This window comes from Drosophila miranda, chromosome 3 (genome assembly GCF_003369915.1).
Source record: "Drosophila miranda strain MSH22 chromosome 3, D.miranda_PacBio2.1, whole genome shotgun sequence".
Lineage (NCBI taxonomy): Eukaryota > Metazoa > Arthropoda > Insecta > Diptera > Drosophilidae > Drosophila > Drosophila miranda.
In genome coordinates, this window is record NC_046676.1 from 15,592,450 (window position 1) to 15,616,405 (window position 23,956).

Here is a 23,956-nt window from a genome sequence, read left to right on the forward strand (position 1 = left end):
ACATTTAGCCATGCCCACATAATTTTATACGATTAATGAATCAATTCTATACATGATTGGCCTATTCGAAATACTTGCTTTTATTGGATTTCTATATAACATTGAAAATTAAATTAATAGATTGATGAAATTGACAAAAATACCATGGGAGCGCGGCGATAACCAGTATTTCTACAGTATGACCCATAGAACAGCACCGAAACATACCGCCTCATTTTCAAAATATACCGTGAATATACTGACGAATTCAAGTTCTTTTTACATATTCCTCATTTTTGATCTTCCGTGAAATATTACTATATATATAGCACATTTAGCCATGCCCACTCAATTTCGTACGATTGATGAATCAATTCTATACATGATTGGCCTATTCGAAATACTTGCATTTATTGGATTTTTATATAACATTGAAAATGAAATTAATAAATGACAAAAATACCATTTAGCACTAAAAAACACCACATGGGAGCGCGGCGAAAACCAGTATTTCTACAGTATGACCCATAGAACAGCACCGAAACATACCGCCTCATTTTCAAAATATACCGTACATATACTAACGAATTCAAGTTATATTATACATATTCCTCGTTTTTGATATTTCGTCGATTATTACTAGCTATATAGATCATTTAGCCATGTCCACATAATTTTATCCCATTGACAAAAACATTTTCTACCAGACTAACTACTTTTAATTACTGGTTTGTACTGTATTTTGTCTAAAACACGGCTTACAGCCGAAAGCAAAAATCGCGTCGTTCCGTTTTAACCGGTTCGTAGTTTGGCGGTATATTTAAACCCAACTCATGAAAAACTAAGCTTGTACGGATATATTATATGTGGTGTATATTAAATACATATACATAGACGTAGCATTATATAAAATAAATAAATATAATGAGACTTATGTTGCCTACCGGATATTACCGATTCAATACCCGATTCAAATATACGGTTTTATTTACAAAATATACCGACGAATTACTCATATTCCTCGATTTTGATATTCCGTGGAATATTACTAGCTATATAGAACGTTTAGCCCTGCCCATTTAATTTGATCTAATTAATGAACCTATTCTATACTTGAGTTGTTTTCGTAAATCGATAAGAAATTGAACTAAGCCCACTTACCCCCCTCTATTAAAACAGTTCAAAGATTTGTGGTAAATGGCGGAAAATATTACTGATACCATATTACTGGTTTTTTGATAAAATAAGGTTTAAACAAAAAAAAAGGTATTGAAATAATTGGTTCATATGAACTACATATGTATGTATGTACAAACGTAACTGTGTACGAAATTGAACGTTCAAGAGCATGAACTCATAAGTATTTGAACACTTGTTGCTTTGATGGTATTTTTGGTGGCATGATCTTCCTGTTTTCAATATTCTCTCTTTATACAGCACTAGCAACATGATCCGAAAATTATTGACCCCTACCTAATATAATCATACCTTGCAATGTAGATAAGTTTTGCAGCACTGATTTTGGTATTTTAATACTGCTATTTTATGTGTGCTGCCCTGGCTGTTGGCCATACGTTAGATTTGAATTTTAAATTTAAAAACAAAGGGCATAGAAATTTCCATACGCAGGTTTTCCGAATTTTCGCAATCTCAAACCCTGCTTCCGTGCATCAGTTATTCCAATGGATTGCATCTAAATCCTTTTCGCTCATTCACTTTAAACAATTTCAATTAGCGCTCAAGTTTGTTGGGACTTATTTTACTTTCTTTTTTGTGGTGGGATCTCTTAATTTTTCCTCGTCACAACGTCCCTTTTCAGCTCAACAATTTCCTTACATTACATACTATTTATATTTTGTTATGTTTCTGCATTGTACCTCGGAGCGGATAGAGCAACAATCGTCATACCCTGGGGAAATGGATATTATGGAGTTGAGGAAATGTTTGTCACCTAAGTCGGCAATAGGAGAAACTAGTCAGTTTCTGTTTTAAAGCTATTTAAACGATACTCTGCAGTTTTTTGTCTTATTAAAATGACCAAGAATTGATATCAGGATCGAGATATATATATTTATGTGCTGGGAAAAGTTCTTTATTAATTACGTTCTAAAAAAGCTTGGAAAACAGTTTCTTCGAATTAAATAAACGAAATAGGGTATATAAATGCCCATACTCCGGTTGACAATCAACAAGTAAGAAATGACGTGACATTGCCACTGTTTTTTTGTTGACCTTTTTTGTTTAATCCTTATTTTAGTCATACAATAAAGAGAAGTCCTTAAAATTAGCCAGTCATATAGAAATATGATTCATTAATTTGATAAAATTTTGTGGGCAGAGCTGAGGGCTCTATCTAGCTAGTAATATGCGACGGAATATCAAAATTGAGAAATATGGGTGCAACTTGAATAATTCATCAGTATTTTTACGGTATATTTTTAAGAGAAACGGTATATTTCGGTATATTTCTGATGGTCAGGCCGTATATATCGCCGTCCGCGGTCACACTGGTCCTCGCTCCTAGCCATGTTAAATTTAATTTATTTAAACAAATTCAACAACAAATTCAAGCCATAGCCAGCGAAAAGTCTTTAAACTCAATCGAGCGCCTTCAATTAAAATGTGTGTGAACTTATAATTGGCTTTCGTTTCTGTTCTCGGGTGTTTGTGCGTGTTTCGTTTTTGTGTTTGATTTGTCATTCCTTTGCGGCGTTTGTTCGTCGCTTATTTTTGGTTAAACAAATTGCGTTTTCTGTGTGTGGTGTAAGCATTTGATCTAAAGAAAATCGCTTAGAATTAAGTATTGGACGAATTGGGCAATAAGTAATTGCAGAAAGACAGCGGCACAATTGAGAAATGCAAATCTATTAAAACAGGTTGTCGAGACTCTTTCTCTGTCCCACTCCCTGCCCCTACTCTGCCTCTCCCTCTTTCTGTGTGTCTGCTAATCGTTCGCTTTGGTATTTGTTGCGGCATTTGCTGCCAACTATGAGCGCGAGAGAGAGAGAGGGAGGGAGCGCTTGGGCAAGTCAATGCACGGCATTAATTATACCCCAAGTAAAAGATGGCCAGTAAAAGAAAAAGACAACTAAACTTATATGCCTTCTATTATGCTGCTGTTTCCTCTGCTTCGGGGCTGGTTTTAAGGGGCGTTTGTTCCGCTTATTTGGGGCATGATTCACTTTGGTTTGTTTTGGATCCGTCTCCATTTTGTGCAGCAGCAACAACAACTACCTGTGGAATGCCTTCCAAATGTCAAAGATGACAACAGCTGTTTGGGCGCCAGTTCAAACTAGAATCGAACTAGTGTGTGTGCATGTGGGCGCTCTCTTGAATAATCTTTTATCTTATTCTTTTTGCAGTTTTGCTGTTATCTTTTCGTGTTTTCGTTTGTGCGTTTTTGCGTGTGTGTGTGTGTGTTTGAGTACGTGCGTGTTTTAGCGAAAACAAATCAATTAAATAACGGTGAAGCAAATGCAGAAAATGCCCTCGCAAATCTTGACCGATGGCAGCAGCGGCGCCGGCAGTCTGAACAGCGCCAGCCTGCTGGCCAACACTCCCAACAGCATTACGGTGAAAACCGCCTACAACGGCCAGGTAATCATCACCACCATCAACAAGAATGTCTCCTACGAGGAGCTCTGCTATGAAATACGCAACATATGCCGATTTCCCATCGATCAGGTAAGCTTTCAGATAAACTTTAGTGCGGAAGAAGGTATCTACAGGCAAAGATTACTTCCTTTTGCAGGCCTTTACCATCAAGTGGGTGGACGAGGAGAACGATCCATGTACGATATCCACCAAAATGGAATTGGACGAGGCCATACGATTGTATGAGATGAACTACGATTCCCAATTGGTCATTCATGGTGAGTTCTTAAGCCATTTACGATACCTATTTATAGGCTCTGAAGATTCCCATGATGAACATTTAGTACATAAGCCCGCATAAATCCAGCTGTGGTTGGATGTGGTACAATATCACTTATCAATTCAGGTTACTTATCTTTTGAGTCATTATTGAGTCATTATTAAATGTATGTACTGTATATTTATATGCTGTACAACAGAAAACCGTACGACTTTTCCATATATTTACGTATAATTGTGGAAGCTTGTAGAATATTGATTATAGGTATTATCAAATGTTTTATATATATTTAAAAAACTAGTATTATATTTGTACTAGAGTGCAGGCTTCTTGCTCATTCGCTTAAGCAATAAAAAAATACTCTCGATGGACCGCGATTTATCAAGAATTTTTGCCCAAATTTGCTTTAAATAAAATATGTACTGGGCGTCGACGAATACCCAAAACATTTTTATTTAATTGGCAGATATATGTATGTATCTTGAAACTCTTCCTGCATTTGTTGAAAGACCATGGGTGTATGGAAGTTTTCATTCTAATTATTCGACCTTCCCCCAAGTTGTATCCCACAATTTTGATTGTATAATCCCCGAAAAGTAGGCTTCAATAAATCCATTAGCCAATAAGCAACAGCATCAAAGTGCCTGCAGAGCTTGAGCTGCTTTAAAACATTTAAGCTCGATTAAACAGGACGAGAGCACAGAGGGCTTTATTAGTCCTGCTGCCATGCAGCGCCCCCCGCTGACCCCAGACATTGCCGAAAGCGAAGAGCATCTCCTCGACTTAATAACATAAAATATTAATTAACTTGTACTCACACAGACACACAGACACACACGCTCAATTGCCACAGAACCTGCCTTGTGGCTTGGCCTAAAGCATACAACGTTTTTCTCTTCACTTTTCCATACAAATTCTGTTGGCTGTTGGCTTGTCGGGTTCGTTTATAATTCATTATAATTAAATTGTTTGCTCAGTGTGGGTTTAGGTTTTTGGCCCATTTTTTTGGAGGGGGGATTTTAATTTGCAACACATATGAGAACTCATTTTTTGTTAAATGGTTGCCACAAAAAGATGGGACTTGGTCTGGCAAACGCCAAACAGAGAACCCTCTCTAAAACCAAAAATAAATTACTAAACAAAGATCAGAATGAAAATAAAATGGACAGAAGAAGGAATGCTCTTTAAATACTCTTCAAAAATATTATTTAGTTTGCCGCAAAATTACAAATTTAAGTACATTATGAGACTATCTCAAAGAGTGCATCATCTTATCATCATCTTATATCCGATATGTTGCATTCCCTGTAGAGTGTTAGCTTCTGGTGAGACCCAGATTACTCCGACCTTCACATATGTCCCCCCTCCCAGCGTACCTTTGGCCGTATCCCGTATTCTGAGCGTGTACCCGGAAAGAGGAGACCTAACTGCACGGCAGATATGATAACTGCCAGCAGCACTAAACAAAGTTGGAGAAGGGTCGTTGTGTCCCCTTTTTCTGGCTTTGTTTTTGTGTGTGTTGTTGGGCCAGGCATCCTGATATTTTGTGGCCATACGGATGCAGCACTCTCCTCCTCAAAAAAAAAAGGAAATTGTGGGCCACATTGTCATACCCTTGCAGGGGGTATTCTGATGTTGACCAACAGTGTGTAACCCAAGGGAGGCCCACTTCCGTCCCCATAAACTCTATCCAGGTGATATTTGTATACCATTCACCAGAAAACAGACAGCACATACATGAGACACTCTTGAGAATCGCATAGAACGGCGCATTTAGATCGCCTCTGTCGCCAGGTGGCATAAAGAGAGAATTCGGGCGACTGGAAGTGTCGCAGAGAGTTAGAGATATATCATTTCTGTTTGTTGGTTTGTGAAGTGTAGCTATAGAATCACCATGATTCTGTACGATCGCTTTGTAAGGGTATAAAGAGGTTCGGCCTTCGCAGTTAGACTTCCGTACGTGTCGTTTGTTGTTTTGTGGCCACGTGTGAAAAAAAGCGGATTAAAAGCATTCTGCCAGTGCGTGTGTGGGGGTATTATGTTACCGTTACAGGCGCTAGAACGGCCCGGTACACACACACACACACATGCACCCGTACCTGTACATGTATCCTAAAAGCATTACACGACAAGACTTGCCGATGTTGTTGTTACTGCTTCCTCTGGTGTTCCCTGCCGCTGCCTGCCTGTTCTGTTGTTGGTGTGGTTACACTGTCCCTGTGCCAGTGTTGATTAGTAAATGGCAGTGTTGGTATGAACACGTGTGCGTGTGTGTTTATAAGCCGTTGTTTCGGCTCTAGTGGGGTGTGGGGGAGGTTCTTTTTGTATGTTACCGGCTTACCTTCCGGCTTCATCTCCGGCCCGTACCAACAATGCTGCGACCGCCCTCCTGTCCATCCCAAAACGGAACTGACAATAACAACGGTAGAAAAAAGCCAGCAACAGAAAGTACCGTTATAATTTATGCGCCTGCAATATGGCCACGCTGGCCCAGCCACAGACACACACACACACGCACAGACACAGACACCCGACGAGGCAGAGAAAAACTTTATCCAGGTCCAAATAACTTTGGAGCACATAAGGTCGGTCGATACACAAGATGCCGCTACACCAGAGCGAGACGGGAGACAATCCGATAGAGACAGCTAGAAAGACAGAGAGGTAGAGACAGAGAGAGAGAGAGAGAGAGAGCATTTCCCCAATCGTAACAAAAAACAGCTGAGCTGAAGCTGAGGCCCGGCATTGCCAGCTCGGTGTGTTTCAGGCTGCCTGGCAATGCCCAAAGCGCCGGTCTGCGGCTTTTATTTGTGCTGCAAAAACAACTCCGCAGCGGAGGAGCCAGGCGCGGGAGAGCAGCCCGTCCGCGTCACCTGACATTGAACTCTCTCGTTAGCTTTGGCTCTTTGTAAACTTTAGTCCTCAGCCAGCGCGAGAAATATCCCCAGCATAACGGGACTGCTTCGGCATTCACTCGCGCGTTGGCTGTTTGCCTGTGTGGAAGTGCCGTGCGGACTCCGAATCGACTCCGGGCCCCCAAATCGTGTTTAACCTCGCGTCTCGCACACTCACCCGTACACCACAGTACACGTACATATATATGATTATATATATGCATATAACTATGTTTATGTATACGTATTCGTGCACACATATAACGCTGTAAAGCATTTGCGGTGTAAAGTCGAAACAAATTCATAGACGAAGCCGTCAAAAGTAACGAAAAAAGTGCCAAGCAACATAATTTTATATAATTATAAGCATTTCTGCAGGCCCCCCCCCAACCCGTAGCTGCGTATCTGCCCTCTCGCATACTTTGGTAATCCTGAAAATCGTACAGAAAAAATCAATTGCCCCTGGGCAACATTTTTTGACGGCTCTGCCGGCGTGTTAGTCGTCGGTTTTTCTGATTAGTTGCCATACAATTTCCTTTTTGGCAATAAATGAGTCGGAGGGAAAAGGGCTGAAACGAGAATGATTAACATAAATTCATGTATATTTTCATGAATGGAACTTTCGGGCTGCTAATGAAGTGGAAACTTTTCGGAATTTGTAAGCTGAAAGAAGGCCAGCGGACAGGGGAAACACGAATTCTTGAGTTGAATTTATGGAAATTTTGGTAGCTTTAACTCGGAGCAGTCTCGGGGTATCTATCATACCTTTAGGCGTTGAACGGCAAAGGATTCTTGCAACACCATCCATTAAGATTCTAGGGCTCCATCCGCTGGATGAAACTATCTGTCGTTTATTATAAATGTGTTCTGGACTTGTAAGGGATATATTCCCTAAACTCATATTAAATCTTAAGTGTTGAGGTAAAAGTTTTCGGGACAGTGTTCGAAATCTAGCGGTAAATATCAAGCTACAGATCTCCCAAAATCGAACCATTTCCATTTCCATGTTGGACCAGACACACTCAGAGACGGGCGTGTGTGTGTGTGTGTGTGCGAGAATCCCCACCCTAAACTTGACCCCAGGCATTTGCACTTCATCAAGCGATGCTTGCACTGCCTCTGCGTCTGTGCCAGACCAGAATCCACACAAACTGGTGCGAATAAATGGATATACGTATATCGTATAGGCGTGCATATACAAATACAATACAGACTCACGCCAGAAGCTGCAGGGCAATGGAATTTTCCTTTTTGGCAAGACATTTTGTTGGCCAGGCTGTCGCAATGCCATTTCAACTTTTTCGTTTCTTTCTGCGTCCCTGAAGGCTTTTGTTGGGCGCCCAACACCACCCGCCGCCCCCCAAAAACCAGGTGTTCTGCTTCCTCCGCAAAAAGTTAAATCAGCAAATTTTCACTTTTCCCCGAATTGGTTTCAGAATTCTCGGGTTCCTTTGGGCCCGGCCTGTGCCCCATTATGATTGTTTGGCAAATTTTAATGATGCCATTGGGCTTAATGAAATTATTGTTAGTTCAGCAAACAAGAAGTCCACTTTGATGCAAATGTAGGGAGAGGAAGCGAGCATTGCGGGGTCTTCCATTCAATATGCACATGCCGTCCCTTTGGCTGGGCCACGCCATAACGCCCGGTGCTTTTGCTGGTAACTTTATACTGCCACAGCATCCGTCCTCTCCATCCTCCACTCTCCATCCTCCGTTTGTTGGGTTTGAAATTTTATAACCGCGTGGGAGCTGAAGGGGCAGCAGGTGCCCAGGCTTGGGCCTTGACGTCACTCGGCCCAACCAAATTGATGTTTAACTATTGATGCCCGACGCGGCTTGTAGCTGGTATCCAGGAGATTGTTTCGCATCTCTCCAGATGGCCATTGCCTGCTTATGTTTATCGCTGCATGGCCTGGCCTGGACTGGCCTGGCCATAGATTGGGGCGTGTCTGGCTTAATATGAAGCTGTATCGGTTCAGTGATGTAAGAAGCTGCGCTTATTGGTGGTTTCAGTTTATTTAAATGCGGTATTAATGGTCCGCATAATGGATAAAGCAATTAATATGGTTGTACGCATAATTAAATTTGATAGCACTCGATTGCATTAAATGTCTAAATCAGATTACAATTGAATAACATTTATCGTATATATTAGGTTGGTAACAGATTGAGTAACCAGTTTGTAATTAGGGCTGCCAATGATACAGGCTAACCATCCAATTCTCTTGGTCTCTAGAGCTGTCGCGAGCACAGAGGTCGGATAAGGTCTGCTGTGGGTGGTGTTGTGTGGGATGTTTTGCCCCCTCCTGGGCAAACAAGCAGCAACCAATATTCATGCTCCAATTACAGGAAAAACAATGCCGGCCGGGCCAGGACCCAAGTGTTTATATTTAGCAAACGATGTGGGAGAGAGGGCGGGCGTCACACAGATTGAGTGGGAGGGAGAGAAGAGTAAGCCAAGTTCCGAAATGCATCACTTTGGGGCCTTGTCCGCCCCTCGAGACTGCATCATCAGCAGATAAGCCAAGAGCAGGCGATGGAAAACAGGGAGATGGGAAATGAGGACCAAACAAAAGGATCTGCTTGCCTTGTCACGACAAAAGCTCTTGAGTCAAGTGGTGGCTGTCCGTCCACCTAAGCAGCCCTTGGAATTGGTCCCAGCCTTCGTATCGGTCTTGGCAGTCCCCAGCATCAGCTTTCGACCCACTTGGACCCTCGTTAATCATGCGAATTATGCATGAAAGTGGAGTACTTAATTTCAATTGTCTAAACAACAACGTCAGCGACAAGCGATTTCGATGTGACCTACCAATACACTTGAAGAAAATTTTCTATTTACACTTGACTGCATTGGTGGGTGGGTGGTCTGATGGCAGGGGGTACAGCGGACTGCATACTTATGTGGGCAACTGAGTAAATTTCCCTGCGCGCGTCTTACAGGGAGAGAAGAGAAGCCAGCAGAAGACCCAGCGAGAGAGAGAGAGAGAGCAAGAGAGCAAGAGTAAGCGGCGCTTTTGTTCAAGGTGTATTTATTATGAGGTGACAGAGACCATCCTTGGTACTCTTTTGCCGTCTGTCTAGGAACAAAGCAGAGTAGCGAAGACTTCGAATTCGGTATTTAAGTGCGAAAGAGCCGCCTCTATTTGGCACTGAATTGCGTTGCAGCCTGTATTGGGCAGAGAAACTGAAGCGCAGGCAAAGAGAGTGGAAAAAACTTTCGGAAGAGTAGATGCTGGCAATACTCCTCACCCGTCATACAATACACCTTGCTCTCCTGCTCTCTTCGGCTCTCTTTCGTCTTTCGGTTGCTGCTCTGCTTCGCCTTCGCCTTCTGCTTCTGCTTCTGCCTCTTTCACGCCTTTGTCAATTTGCAGCAACTTGTGCGCTCGTTTGACTTGGGTTAAATTGTTTGTGATTGTCGTCGCAGCAACTGTCTCTGCAAAAGTTTGTGCCAGTGTGTGCGTGTGTGTGTGTGTGCGCCTTGACAGAGTTGTCAGCTGTTTCACTTGCATTGCTCCCCGCTCGCTTTCTCTCTTGCCCAGCCACTCTCTCTCTGTCGCTCTTTTGCCCATTATTACACAATTTATATTTTTTTTTTAGGTGTGGTTTCTGCGGCAACGGCGTCTGCATGTGACGCCCACACACCGGCCACGCCCTTAGCGCACGCTTATGGTCGGTCGGTCGTATCCTTGCACAAGGAGGTTTTTCTTGCTTTTGTTTTAATCAATCATTTTTTACAAAACTCTGCCCTGTTTGTGGTAGTTGATCGGCGTGCCAGGGAGAGGCACCCTGGAGATGGGGTGGGGGCTTTCAAAGTTTGCATAGTTTCTAGTCGGCCTGTGGCGCTTTTGCCATGTAACTGTAATTGCAGCTGGGACCTTGTTCCGCTTTGCTCCGGCACTTCTTCTTCCGCCGCCGTCGCCGCAGCCTGTTCTTCGTTATTTTGTTATGCGCTCCATTTGTGGAATATAGAGAGTGGCACAGTGGGCCCCTGATGGGAAAAACGGCAGTCGAATATAGTGAAAAAGGATAGGCGGAAATACAAATAAAATAAAAAGCTTGAAGATACAAGTATCGTATTCTCAAGTTGAAATTACTTCTGCCCCAAACACAGAAAACATCTTTCGAATTGAGCTATGAGCTTTCGGTTTTTACAACAAGTTGTTGCCCCTTTCAGGCCACGGTGCATGAGCCTCACAGGCATATTACATGCCCCCGTCTTCGACTCGTTGTTGTGTGCGCGCCCCCCCCGCTCGACTGTCCTTTGAGAACGTTGCAAGCTTATGCAAATTTTGCGGCAATTAAGCGCGATTTCAAGTCAAGTGCCAACCGCGATTTAAGCGAATACCAAAAACAAATCGAAGCCCGTCGGAAAAAGGATTAACCCACGAACAGAAGATGGCCTGGGGATACTGGTCTGCCACGACTGTGGATCGAGGACGCTCGCCGCGCCGCCTAACGCAGTGCACACCGCTGCCCGTGAACATAGTGCAGCAGGAGGAGGAGGAGGAGGAGCAGCAGCAGCAGCAGCAGCAGCCGTTGCCGCCAGCGTGCATGCCCCAGCAGCAGCAGCAGCAGCCGCATCAGCATCAGCACCAACAATCGCAAACCTGCCCCAGCACGCCGTCAGCCAATCAACAGGGGAGCGGCAACCTCTGCTACAGTCCGTCGTGTCGATCCCGCTGCTCGAGTCCGTGTCCGGGCTCCCCCTGCGGCTCCATAACACCGCCGCCACCGCCGCTGCTGACATCCTCGCAGCAGCATCTCCACTCGAACAAGAACTGTCCCGCTGCCCAGCAGCTGATGACACACCTGGACTATGCGGCCAGAAGGCAGTCGTTGGATCAGCTGGATAGTCCGCAGGTACTACAGGAGAGAATTCCCTTGACAAAGAGCTCTGCTTGAAGGGTGGCTACGATAGTTCATCACTCATTGCTCCATTCCTTAGAGAAGTCAATGATTAGTGGGTGGTTTACGGGAAACACTTACCACTTGAGCAATCACCCATTTATCATTGATGATTCGATATATTTGATACACAAAGGAATGCAAAAGAATACAAATCTCAATCTCAACCTTTAAGCAGAGCTCTACAAAGCGAGTCAAAACCGATACCACGCTGATCCTGATCTCTCTACCTCTCTCCCTCCCCTTAAAGTCGAAGTACTTCGACATCCAGGCCAATCAGCTGTCGGACATCATGTGCCGCGGCGCTGTGGTCAGCTCCATCCAGTCGGCCAACAACACACTAACCCGAGGCGTCTCGCTGCACAGTCGGAGCGGCAGTGCCCATGGGAGCCACCACGGAAGCCACCATGGGAGCCACCACAGCCACAGCCACCACGGGAGTGCCCATGGATCGTTGGGCTGCCTCCAGGGGGGCGTAGGAGTGGGCGTTGGCGTGGGCGTCGGTACCGGAAGCACCGGTAGCATTGGAATGATGTCGGCGGGCCACATCGATACGGGCGACTATGATGTGCCGCATCCGCACCCGTACACGCACCACTATATGCAGACAACGGCATCGGTGACGCCCCCGCGTGGCAGCCTGAGTCGGCCGGGATCGGCGGGAGCCGTGTGTGCCGGCCACGACTCCGGATCGGATTCGAGTCAGGGCTGTGGGGGCTCCATCATGGGAGGAATGCTGGTCATGGGCCATCCCGGCCACATGGGCAGCCTGGGACACCACAGCACGGGCAGCGGCTCCCTCGGACGGTGCTCGAGTCGCTGCCACAACACGAACACCACAACGACGGATGACTCGGGCGGCGGTAGCAGTGGTGGCGGCGGCGGAGGCGTCGGCGGAGGCAGTGCCTCGATTGCCGTGGGCATGCCTGGCATGCTGATTGACTACCATCATGGCCACCACAGTCACAGTGGCAGCGCCGGCAGCGGCCTCAACGGCTGCGGAGCGGGCAGCATCGCCGGCGGAAGCATTGGAGGTCGCAGCAGTGTCCTGGGCACCATTCACAACGGCCACGGCCATCATCATCAGCAATATCATCACGAGTGCATTCACTACGAGCGTCTGCCCATTCCCGTGCCCATTCCCACAGTGCCCATGGGCGTGGCCCTGCCACAGCAGCAGCAGCAGATGCCGCCGCAGCATCAGCTGCAGTCGGAGGAGGAGATCGAGCCGGCCTATGCGACAGGTAAATGGATATGTTCGAGAGCATAAGCTGGCTCTAAACCATAATTTTAGTTTTAATTTATTTATATTATATCCACTAAATATTGTCTTTGCCAATAAATATTTTATTTCCCATTTTTGTATAGATTACTTATGTTTTATTGAATTGTTTTTTTTTTTTTTTTTTTTTTTATACCCACAAGTCGTAGCCCTCGACTTGCCCAGCCCTGAGCCCATCGTGGAAGCCCCATTTGCTGCGCTCTCACTTGCTCCCAATTAGAGGACGGGCCCTGGGCGTTCGGTTCTTGTGACAATTCAATCGACCACTTGAGCACTTGAGGCTGATTCTGTTCTGTTCTGTTTTGCACTTGATTTTATTGTTCTTTTGTTATGTTTTGGTTCTCTTTACGTCTGTTCCGTGGTGGAGCCTCAGTTTACTGTTGAAAGTCGCGCGGTGACGACGCCCCGCGCGTGCCAAAAGCGCCTTAACGTCTCTTAACTGGAACATCAGCCAATTGGTCATTGTTTTGTGTTCGGCTCCAGCGACCTATGAACCGGCCACAGCCCCAAAGAGAGGCCCGACCGCAATGATTATCTGGAGCGGCTTCTGCGAGGCGGCCCAAATATATAGCACTCAGACGGCGACGTTTATGAGTGGTGGGGCATCGTGTTAGTATTGAAAGTGTTTCCTCTTGGGTGTGTGGAGAGGGACCGGACTCCCTATATAGAGTGTATAAAGAAGTAACAGAACTACAAATCGATCTAGATTCTATATATGTAGATCTTCCTTGGCAAGCACATACTGCCTTTCCTTTGTGACTCCGACCTTGTGGCTGATTAGTCCCTAGTCCGTTATGAGTAATGTGATTGCAAATCGCACCTTTTTAGCCACACATCGCGACTAAGTGGGCTCCTATTTGTGTATTTCCCCAGGCCTGCTAGTCATAAACTTTGTTATCTCCCGGGGCAAGGCATTTACAAGGTATGAAAAATACAGAAACCGGCAGAAACAGCAAAAAAAAAAAAAAAGAAAAACAACAGAGACCAAACAAATTTTGTCCCTCATATCAGAATTGATAACACTGATAGCCATACCCAGTGTTCGTGTGTGTGTGTGTGTGTTAGATTCTAGGTCAATGCAAGGCATGGGGCAATATGTAGAATCTATCACTATTATAACCTTGTAGACAGGCAGAATTATTGAACCCGGGCAGACAACACACTCGGGACGCTTTAATTGAATTATGCATTGAATGAATGATGGGCACAAGCAGAATCCCTGACAGCCGAACAAGTGGTCTCAATTGATGGACTAGTCCCCCGGAAAAGCTTAATTAACATTACTTGGAAAAGGGAGAGAGAGAAAGAGAGAGAGAGAGGGAGAGTACCCTCCTATCTATCTATGGCACACACTCCCCCACTCCATAGCTCATTCTGTAGCTGTATCTGTGTCTGTATCTGTATCTCTCTCTCTCGCTGTCTGTATTCTCCACTTGGTGCGTAGCACAGAGAGATAAGGAGCTCAGTCGTGGAACGGGTGCTCGACAGACAACAGCAACACATGTGGCTGGGACGGAATCCGTTTATAAGTAAAAATCGCTGAATAAAATCACATTAAATTGATAAGCGACCACCGCAGCGAGTGGTAATAAAAGACCACCCAATGGGCAAACTAGCTTTCCGTAAGCATGCCCAGCCGTCCCAATTTGCCATATACATATATATATAGTTCTCACAAACAATCTTTTCCTTTGTTGTTTCAGTATTTCCCAATGTTCCTCAAGCGCCGGGATTGTCCTGCGATGGCGAAGATCGTGAGTATATCCGGATTACATGGATCAGAATTATTTTCAATCATTATCTCCTTTCACAGGCAGCATCTATCGACGTGGTGCTCGACGGTGGCGTAAACTGTATCGCGTCAACGGACACATTTTCCAGGCCAAGCGTTTCAATCGGGTGAGTATCCCCCATCCCACCCAAATCCCAAATTCTAATCGGTTTTCCCTTCCCTTCTTGATTGCAGCGTGCTTTCTGTGCCTATTGCCAGGATCGTATCTGGGGCCTGGGACGACAGGGTTTCAAGTGCATACAATGCAAGCTGCTGGTGCACAAAAAGTGCCACAAGCTGGTGCAGAAGCACTGCACCGACCAGCCAGAGCCATTGGTCAAGGAGCGGGCCGAGGAGTCGAGCGACCCGATGCCGGTGCCATTGCCCCCGCTGCCGTACGAGGCCATGGGCGGCAGCTCGGACGCCTGCGAGACGCACGATCATGCGCACATCGTGGCCCCGCCACCGCCCGATGATCCCCTGGAGCCGGGCACCCAGCGCCAGTACTCGCTGAACGACTTCGAGCTGATACGCGTCATCGGCCGTGGAAGCTACGCCAAGGTGCTAATGGTGGAGCTGCGGCGCACGCGTCGCATCTACGCCATGAAGGTGATCAAGAAGGCCCTGGTGACCGACGACGAGGACATCGACTGGGTGCAGACGGAGAAGCATGTGTTCGAGACGGCGTCAAACCACCCGTTCTTGGTGGGACTGCATTCGTGCTTCCAGACGCCGTCGCGTCTCTTCTTTGTCATTGAGTTCGTGCGGGGCGGCGACCTGATGTACCACATGCAGCGCCAGAGGCGGCTGCCCGAGGAGCACGCCCGCTTCTATGCGGCGGAGATAAGTCTGGCCCTGAACTTCCTCCACGAAAAGGGAATCATCTATCGCGATCTGAAGCTGGACAACGTGCTGCTCGACCACGAGGGGCACATCAAACTTACCGACTACGGCATGTGCAAGGAAGGCATTCGCTCGGGCGACACAACCTCCACGTTCTGCGGCACACCCAACTACATTGCCCCAGAGATCCTGCGAGGCGAGGACTACGGCTTCTCCGTCGACTGGTGGGCATTGGGCGTCTTGCTCTATGAGATGCTGGCCGGACGCAGTCCGTTCGACTTGGCCGGTGCCTCTGAGAATCCCGATCAGGTGAGTTTTTCCCCAACTCAAACTTAAACTAAAACTGCAACTAAGCATGTGATATGTGTTTGCCCAGAACACGGAGGATTATCTGTTCCAAGTGATTCTGGAGAAGACCATTCGTATACCGCGGTCCTTGAGCGTTCGGGCCGCCTCTGTCCTGAAAGGTTTCCTCAACAAGAATCCCGCTGATCGTTTGGGCTGCCATCGGGAGTCCGCCTTCATGGATATCGTCAGCCATCCGTTCTTCAAGAATATGGACTGGGAATTGGTAAGTGCAACGAGATTCAACCTTTCTTCTTCCTGCTGTGTCTGTGTATGGGCTTATAGAATTGTTTGTGATGATGATAATGTCCCGAGGGAATGGTTTGAATCGGATTTATAGGGTATGCTTTACAGCAGGCGAGAGGCTAGAGGCGTGAGATAGCGCAATCTCCCACCTCAGGAACGAACCCCAACTGTAATAGCCTTCCCGATTGACCCTGGGCAATAGGTCTAGGCCAAGTAAAACGTAACCCAATCGAACCTATGACTCCACCTCCACCTGGCATTGAATCTAGTCGGAGATAAGCTCGCTGATAGCCAACTAACGCAACTGCAACGCAATCATTATAGAGTATTATTCTTGTTTTGTTTTACCTTCGGTTCGCTGATGATATCTGTATATAAAAGCATTTCTTTTTGATTATTACGCACGCATAAAATGACGTGTACGAAGATTGCACAGAAGGAGGTGCAACCGCCTTACATACCGAACCTGGATCCTGGCGATCCCTATGTGACAACAAATTTCGATGCTCAATTTACGCGAGAACCGCCCGAACTAACGCCCGACGATCCGTAAGTTAAACCGAGAATCCCCCAACGACAAGATGGATAGCGTTTTTTGTTGTTGTTAGTTTTTGTTTGTCCTTTGCATGAGATACTGCCACCGAAAGATCATTTTTAGCCTCCAAACTAAAACTAACCCAGCAGGTAATTGTGCGTATCAATCAGCCACATTTCGACCATGCCCTGTCTACTATTACTCCTATTAACCGAACAGACCTCGTTTTCACAGACAGTATGTTATACAATCTTATCATCGTCATGATCATGCTCAAACGACACGGACATGAATGAGAAAAACTCGGTTTTATGTTTGCCAATTGGCTGGCAGTTTTCCTTATGGTTTACCAACAAAAATTCATTATGATTTTCTACTATCCTCATGCGACGATCCATCCTCCATCACGCAGCTTGAGCGCAAACAGGTCACGCCACCATTCAAGCCACGCTTAGACTCAGATCGCGACTTGGCCAACTTCCCGCCCGAGTTCACTGGCGAGGCCGTGCAGCTGACCCCGGATGATGAGTAAGTTGAGAGATCCATCTATCTATCTTCCCCGTACCCTTCCCCGTCCCCTTTGGTTACTTCGTTAGCTTGTTGCACCTTGCTTTTCGATGATTATATCTAATATGTTCCCCCTTCAACCCCATTCCTCAGTCATGTCATTGACAACATTGATCAGTCGGAGTTCGAGGGCTTTGAGTATGTGAATCCGTTGCTGATGTCCCTGGAGGATTGCGTCTGACACCACGAAACGTGTGACTTACATCCGTATAATGTAAGGGTGAGTATTTGTAGGTAAACTTTTTATTGAATTTGCATAATAATTTTACTCCATGTTGCTCTACAGCTATATGGCGAGGACTCCAGTGATTACGATTCTGTGGCAGACGATTTGAGTCTCTTGCATTTGAACAGCGCAGGAGCGACTGTGGCGGTGACTGGGGGTGGCTCGGTCAATGCCAATAACAATCTAAGCCAGCAGCAACATTATCGCCAGCAACAGCAACAGAAACAACAGCAATATCATCCTCATTCAGTATACTCACAGCAACAACAGCAGCAGCAGCAGCAGCAGCAACAACAGATCTTGCAACTTCAACAGCAGCAGCAGCAGCAGCAGCAACAGCAACAGCAACAGCAGCAACATCATCATCATAATGGTAATAATATCAATCATAATAATCAAATGCAAGCAAATAATAACAAAAGTCTACTGCAGCACATGTTTTGCCTTCCATTGAACTAATTAAAATAACGAATTAGATAAAGCAACAAGCAACAACAATGAGCAACACAGCAACAACAACTAGCAGAGCAACTAAAAAGAAAAAGCAAAAGCAAAACAAAAAAAAAACCAAAACAAATTTAAACTTAATAGAAACTAAACGAAAATGGCACAACTAACAAAATTATATAATCTTCTTAACAGCAGATACAATTTTTCGTAAAAATCTATATTACATATATGAGACAAAGAAGAAGCAAAGCAAAAAGTCACAAGTTGCGAGTATTACACAAAACAAACGATTACTTTACTACTTAAGCACTTCGGCAGCCCCGACTCCATGCAACAAAAAAACACTTTCATAACTCAATGCAAGACTTTTCAGCCAGAAACCCTGCGGAGGAGACTCCCAGGCGTATCCCAAGAAACCATTTTTAAGCTACATCAAATATATACATACATATATGGTATAATTTTTAAACGTTTAACAGCAACAAAAGACATTTCAATGTTAATTTTACTAGGAAGTGTGCGCAGAGAGGGAATGCACACTTCAAATGAATCAATCTATGTATTACGTATAAGAATATAAAACTCTAATGTAAAATGTGTGTGTGTCTAGCGTTAGAGAGCATGGTTTTTAAAAGCGACAAACTCGTAAATATGTACCAGTTTTGTGAACAGAAATAGTTAACCGAAAGCAAAAAGAACATTTTGAGTCCGCACAGAGAAGAGTCTCCCCCGATGCCCCGTCGGGGGGCACTATTCTCGTACCACACGAACAAAAAAATATATTTATTTATTGTATTCCTTGTATTATTTATTTTTATAACAAGCAAAACAAAATCCGTCTACTGGCAATATTTCTTTGTTAGGTATTAAAAAAAATTCTTTTATGTTTTTTTTCAATGCATTCCACTGTACTTACAACAACAACAGTATATATATATATATATATACTATATATATGTATTTGTTAATTTTTTGAGCCTATTAAGAGGTACAATTTTTTTCGTGGCGATACAATTTGCCGCAAAAATAATCAAAATGCTGATATTTTTTGTTCAATCTGTTGCGTCAATCATTGCGTACGTTTTTTAAACTTAAGCCTAAATATATACATTAGTAGATATTAAATAAAAATTGTATATTATGTTTTGATAAATCACATAAATATTGAGAACTTTATTCAAATTAATACGTATCCAAAACCAAAATATCATTGTGTTGCAAGAGTAAAGATTGGGTTTTGAATTGCAAGAAATTAAATAAATTTCAATGTTACTTGTTAATGTATGGAAAACAAAAGATACTACACTTATATTGTTATATTTCCAGATACAACGCAATCAAAAGCAAATAATATTGATCAAACCAAGTTTTTGATTCAGCAATTATCCATAATAGCAAGCAATCCACTCGAATGCAACAAATCGACAAACACTAAACCACTTACGAATTGCACTTTAATGTTAAAACGAAGCCTATTAAAAGGAGAGCAGAGCCCTTCCTTCCTCTAAATTCCCTGTTGTGTTTGATATCCAAGATCTACGAGTACGTTGACCTAGGTTTAAATGTTTTCAACTGAGCGTATACTATATGTATGTAATTGTATCTTCTTCAACTGATGTTTCCGACTGTTTTGTTTCTTATTTACGTACATACTTGATGCACTTTTGGCATACCGTATTGATGCTACCAAAATGTCAAAACGAAATTGAGAACGTAAGCATTATTTGCGTAACAATTATCCATATAAACAAAAACGAATAAAGTATTGTATAAGAAAGAGAAATTGTCTTGATTCTTAAGCATTTAACCTGTTTAATTGTTCAGTTGTTATACCCTTATTCTTAATCAGAACGAGGTGGAACGTTGTGAGTTGCTGCGGACACCGCAACTCTACAGTTATACCCGATACTAAGTCAGTATGGCTCTCCTCCGGCAGACGCCGCTAATCTTAAACGACACGACAAAGAGTGCGTGCGAGAGAGACAGAAAATCAGTCTGAGCGTGACGTCGGGCGATGCGTAGCCACTGAAAATTGATTTCTTGCTTTTGGCTACAAAAATGATCCGATCTGATCCAGATTCAGCAATCTGATAGATATGGTCATTATCTATGATTCTGCGTTTTTAGTTTTCTCGAATGTGCAATATTGTGAATGCAACAGATTTTCGTCCTTTGTGGGGGCGGAAGGGGGTGGGGCGAAATTCTGAGATATACGTTTTATAGTGAGATCTAACAGAAGTGCGGATACCAAATTTGGTTACTCTAGCCTTAATAGTCTCTGAGATTTGTGGATGCCCCAGATTTTCGTCCTTTGCGGGGGCGGAAGGGGGTGTGGCGAAATTTGGACATGAAACGGTCAAGGTCCGATATCACAGGGGTGTGGATACCAAATTTGGTTGCTCTAGCTCTTATGGGTTCTGAGATCCTTGAACTCATATTTTGCAATTGGCAAAACCGACCATGAAACCTGTGTGTTAGAGAGAGACAGAGCGAGAAAGAATGAAATTGTTTTCTTGATTCTGGCTATAATAGTTATACGATCTGGTTGAGATCTTACATTCTAAAACATATAGTCATCCTCTACGATTCTGCGTTTTTGGTTTTATCGTATCTTTAAAAATGTGGATGCCACAGATTTTCGTCCTTTGTGGGGGCGGAAGTGGGCGGGGCGAAGTTTTGAAATATTTGTGTAGCAGTGACATATCACAGAAGTCTGGATACAAAACATCGTTGCTCTAGCTCTTATAGTCTTGGCTTGGTCCCATCGCCGTTGCCAGCGTGCTATAGTGCCCTCGCGGCGTTCGCTACTGACTGCCATGCCGCTCTGCCGCTCGTCCGCCAGGAGGTCCAGCGGGACCATGCCTGCCACCACAAGTGCGGCGTCCTCTGACACCGTCCGGAAGCAGCATGCAACCCTGAGGGCGCAGCGTCTGTATGCGCCTCTGCTGTCCCTGCTGTATGACGGCACCCTCATTGCTGGTGCCCACACAACTCATTTTGAGTATCGGGTATAAAAAGCTGATTAAGAGTGGCTCCCACCCTTTCGTTTCACAACAAATCTGTTTTAATTTTTCAGTATTTATTTATTAACAATTGACAGTGGGAAAAAATCAACAAATGCAAAACATTATCGTATTGTATCGTATCGTATCTCATCGATTCATGGATCAATTATTCTGCAGTATGGAGACGGGCTCTTGCATAATCTCCTGAATCTTTGCCTCTGGCACGGGCACTCCGTTGGCCAGCAGAGTGTGAACAATGCCATCATGTTTATTGCCACTTGAGCGTGCCTGCAGCACGAATTCCGTGTCCTGCAGCATGAACTTGGTGTCCGTGCCGCCGTGAACGAAAACAGACTGTGAAATGGGGGAATGCTTAGGGGAACCTCTCATCTCTTGCCACACCTGTCACCTACCTCCTCCTCGCGCAGGTCATCGTTCACGTACAGACTCAGCGTGTCCAGCTTGAGCATTATTCGATACTCCTGGGCGGGTGTTTCGGAGGTGCTCGAAGAGTGGCAAGTGCTGAGCCAGAGCCGGTACTGACGTGTGACGTCCTCTGTGTACTGGTCATGCGACTTGCCGTCGATGTACAGGGAGTACTCGTACTTGAAGCCTGGTGCTGGATCAACGCGTATAATGCAGCGCGACTGATCGATGTGAAAGGTGTCCTCACCGACCAGCTTGAACATCCAGTCGCGTCGCAGGACCTCCTGCAATGAGTTATGACAGTGCTCAGTGGGGGATAAAATGTAATCCACTTAAAAACAAAAACAAAACAAGTTTAATTCCATTTTCCGGGCTACGAATGCGAGCACAACAGTAATTACATAGCCGTACACTATGCAAATACTTCACCCCACTCCCGTTTCCAGTTGGGGGTGGAAAGACGAAAACTTACCCGACCATTGACCCAAATCATGCGCCGCCCACTAGTTGTGCCATGTTCCAGCTCGATGCGGTACATCTAGGTAGCAAAAAAAGCACTATAGTATATATGTTTTACAGTTTTAAGTTGAGGTGTTGGATACCTTGCCATTGATGGGGACACACCATTGGGCCACTATATTCTGTTTGTTGTAGCGCTGGTCCTCGGGCACATGATCCTGCGTCATAATGGGCTGCGTGGCCAGATTCTCCAAGCGCAGTGTGGGCGACAGAAAAGACATTGACTCGATCCAACTCTTTCCCACTCCCCCTACTCTAAACCGCCGAGGAAGTAAAATAATCAATAGCGCCCATTAAAATTCAAGTAATTGCATTTAAAGTGCAACCAAAAAACTGCGGTTATACAACCGCCAGAAGCCTTGTCTTGTCAAAAGTTCAAAGAACTTTAAGGGATTGGGCTACGCAAAATCTAGATCTAGCTAGTTTCGTTTAACGGGTCAACAGCAATTGCTCCTTGCCTTCTTCTAGGGCCGACGAAGTAGACGCGATTTGGTTGGCTTTTGAATAAAGCCCGAAACTGCCACGAAACCGCAAGAACGAACCGCACGTTGGTAGCGCCAATGGCACACTAAACAACATACAATATAAGCCAAAAGGAGGAACTGAGGAAAAACTAGTTGGCCGCCTGCCTTTTGGCTTTGGGCTCTTGGCTCTTGGCTTTTGGTCGAGTCGAATCGCGTCGCGGTCGCGTTTGTCGGCCTTTGCTGCTTCTGCTGCTGGAAAAGCAAAAGAAAAGTGCAGAGAGCTGAGAACTGAGTACAGTAGAGCCAGCAGACGGCGCCAAAACAGAGTTGATTTGTTGCCCCTAGCCCTGGGTGTGTGTATCCACTCCTCAATACCCCCCCACTTGCGTCGTTGTTCGCATAAAAATAAACTTTGCGCCAAGTATGCAATGGTTTTTGCATTGCAATTGCCATGCCCAGAGCCGTGCTTCTGGAGAAGCTCCAATTGAGCGGATATACCCCTATGTACGAGTATGTACATATTTTATTCTAGATGACAATTATATGGCCCAGGGGGATACATTTCCACTCAGTCGTCCTCCTGCCCTATAGCCCAGGCCCCCAGGCCAGGGGGGCAATCGTCGCAAATTTGTCGCATTTTGTTTTGTTCTCATGTTTATGGCGCAACATTTTCTGGCCATAAATACACGCCGGAAATGCTAATGACTGATAGGATGAGGTAGGCAGGGTCAGGGCACGCGAGGGTTCGGAGGGAGGGAGAACTGCCACATTCCGTGGCAACAGCAGCAGCAGACGATGTGAAAGATGAGTTGGTGCCTCTGGCTGGCATTTCAATCGACCAGATCCGATATTGATAAATGTATTTGGGCCAGATTGTATAGGGAACCGAAAAGAAACTGGCAGCACATCATATGTCAAATCGAGTTGCTCGAAATCTATTCTCTGAACCAAGGGTTCAGAGTGGGGTAACAAAAACATATGCCATCGCCCCGTCAGAGTCGCAACACGCGAAGGTCACTGGCAAAGCGCCGTTTGGAGTCGCTCGCTGTTGTAGTTGGATGTTAACGCTATCCAATGGCGCTGGTGGAGGGGGCGGGGTGTATGTGGCAACAGCAAAAAGACACCAACCCACACAGATAACGAAACATTTGACAAGGACAAGGCCCGACACCCACCAGAGCACCACACTCTATCATCCCGGAGCTCAAAGTGTCCGTGTGTGTCTGTGCCTCCTTCTCTCTCTCCCTCTCTCTCTGTGTGTGTGTGTGTGTGTGTAATTATTATTATTAGTGATATATAAAAGAAATGTGTATGTGTGCACACAGTCATCCTTTTTTCTGGCCCCCGCCAACGGCTTCTTCGACTCGATGCACAGTGGGTGCCGACAGAGTTTTTTTGGAGTAAAAACTATGGATATTAGTCGTCGATAGGGAGATGAAGACTTGCTACAAAATAGATTTTGAAAGCATCTTCCGACAAGGTTTGCTTATTGGATACTTTGGTGGTAATTGGTTTCCTTGAAAGATAAGTATCTTTATTATTAGTTTAGATAGTTGAAGTATTGGCCAAGCGAATAGTCTGCCAAAATTTCACTCATTTATCCTTTCGATCACACTGTACAA

At 44.9% G+C, this 23,956-nt stretch overlaps 2 protein-coding genes across 11 annotated transcripts; one reads left to right on the plus strand and one right to left on the minus strand.

Moving 5' to 3' along the window:
- The first annotated feature begins 2,480 nt into the window (after positions 1 to 2,480).
- On the plus strand, positions 2,481 to 19,697 carry LOC117187966 (atypical protein kinase C). 8 transcript variants are annotated; one of them, XM_033390983.1, is made up of 10 exons: positions 2,481 to 2,742; positions 3,342 to 3,663; positions 3,731 to 3,851; positions 14,641 to 14,691; positions 14,751 to 14,836; positions 14,904 to 15,860; positions 15,928 to 16,122; positions 16,570 to 16,691; positions 17,338 to 17,464; positions 17,531 to 19,697. In XM_033390983.1, the coding sequence occupies exons 2-9, from the start codon at positions 3,454 to 3,456 to the stop codon at positions 17,423 to 17,425; spliced, it is 1,830 nt and encodes a 609-aa protein (XP_033246874.1). In that variant the 5' UTR covers positions 2,481 to 2,742; positions 3,342 to 3,453; the 3' UTR covers positions 17,426 to 17,464; positions 17,531 to 19,697. The 8 variants fall into 8 exon arrangements, with proteins under 8 accessions (XP_033246874.1, XP_033246875.1, XP_033246876.1 ...); XM_033390984.1 differs by having other exon boundaries at positions 2,481 to 2,601; XM_033390985.1 differs by lacking the exon at positions 16,570 to 16,691 and adding an exon at positions 17,090 to 17,205 and having other exon boundaries at positions 2,483 to 2,742.
- A 1,291-nt stretch (positions 19,698 to 20,988) lies between these two features.
- On the minus strand, positions 20,989 to 22,574 carry LOC108158314 (fas apoptotic inhibitory molecule 1). 3 transcript variants are annotated; one of them, XM_033391180.1, is made up of 5 exons: positions 22,329 to 22,574; positions 21,954 to 22,120; positions 21,824 to 21,889; positions 21,339 to 21,635; positions 20,989 to 21,279 (listed from the first exon to the last, which is right to left on the minus strand). In XM_033391180.1, the coding sequence occupies exons 1-5, from the start codon at positions 22,447 to 22,449 to the stop codon at positions 21,088 to 21,090; spliced, it is 843 nt and encodes a 280-aa protein (XP_033247071.1). In that variant the 5' UTR covers positions 22,450 to 22,574; the 3' UTR covers positions 20,989 to 21,087. The 3 variants fall into 3 exon arrangements, with proteins under 3 accessions (XP_033247071.1, XP_017146045.1, XP_033247074.1); XM_017290556.2 differs by having other exon boundaries at positions 21,954 to 22,125; XM_033391183.1 differs by lacking the exon at positions 22,329 to 22,574 and having other exon boundaries at positions 21,954 to 22,317.
- Between the last annotated feature and the right edge of the window lie 1,382 nt (positions 22,575 to 23,956).